The sequence below is a fragment of the Triticum dicoccoides genome, chromosome 1B (assembly GCF_002162155.2).
Source record: "Triticum dicoccoides isolate Atlit2015 ecotype Zavitan chromosome 1B, WEW_v2.0, whole genome shotgun sequence".
Classification (NCBI taxonomy): domain Eukaryota; kingdom Viridiplantae; phylum Streptophyta; class Magnoliopsida; order Poales; family Poaceae; genus Triticum; species Triticum dicoccoides.
In genome coordinates, this window is record NC_041381.1 from 532,220,926 (window position 1) to 532,221,364 (window position 439).

At 56.0% G+C, this 439-nt stretch overlaps 1 protein-coding gene across 1 annotated transcript in view; it reads left to right on the forward strand.

The window, feature by feature from the left end:
* The first annotated feature begins 226 nt into the window (after nucleotides 1-226).
* The window catches only part of LOC119347455 (ubiquitin-conjugating enzyme E2 7-like), a 3,459-nt gene continuing 3,246 nt past the window's right edge, over nucleotides 227-439 (forward strand). Inside the window, exon 1 of the mRNA XM_037616193.1 lies at nucleotides 227-430. Coding sequence (XP_037472090.1) covers nucleotides 379-430 — 52 coding nt within the window. The 5' untranslated portion in view covers nucleotides 227-378. The remainder of the gene's footprint in view (nucleotides 431-439) is intronic.

Here is a 439-nt window from a genome sequence, read left to right on the forward strand (position 1 = left end):
GCTCTACCGAACCAAGGACTCGATGGTACATGCCGTATGTCCTTTCCTTTCCGGCCGAAGAAGATTGTCATTAAAACTCGAAGTATGGCCTATAAAAAGGAGTTCGAAAGCTGTTTTAAAAAAGGAGTTCGAAATAATAACGGAGCGTATCTAAAATTAGCCGGGTCGTTGTCGATCACTACTGTATCCGCGCGGCCGAAGCTTTCGCGATATATCATCCGGCCCCTGCCTTCTCTCCTCCCCCTTCCCGGATTCCCACCCTCCACCTCCAAACGCGCACGCACGCGTCCACGAATAAAGGCCGAGGGCGGCGAGCCAGGCCCAATCGCCAAAAACCCTAGCGCCGATCCGATCCGATCGAGCTCTGCTTCCCCTCCCATGGCGGCCCCCCCGAGCCAGGCGAGCCTCCTGCTCCAGAAGCAGCTCCGAGGTATGGATC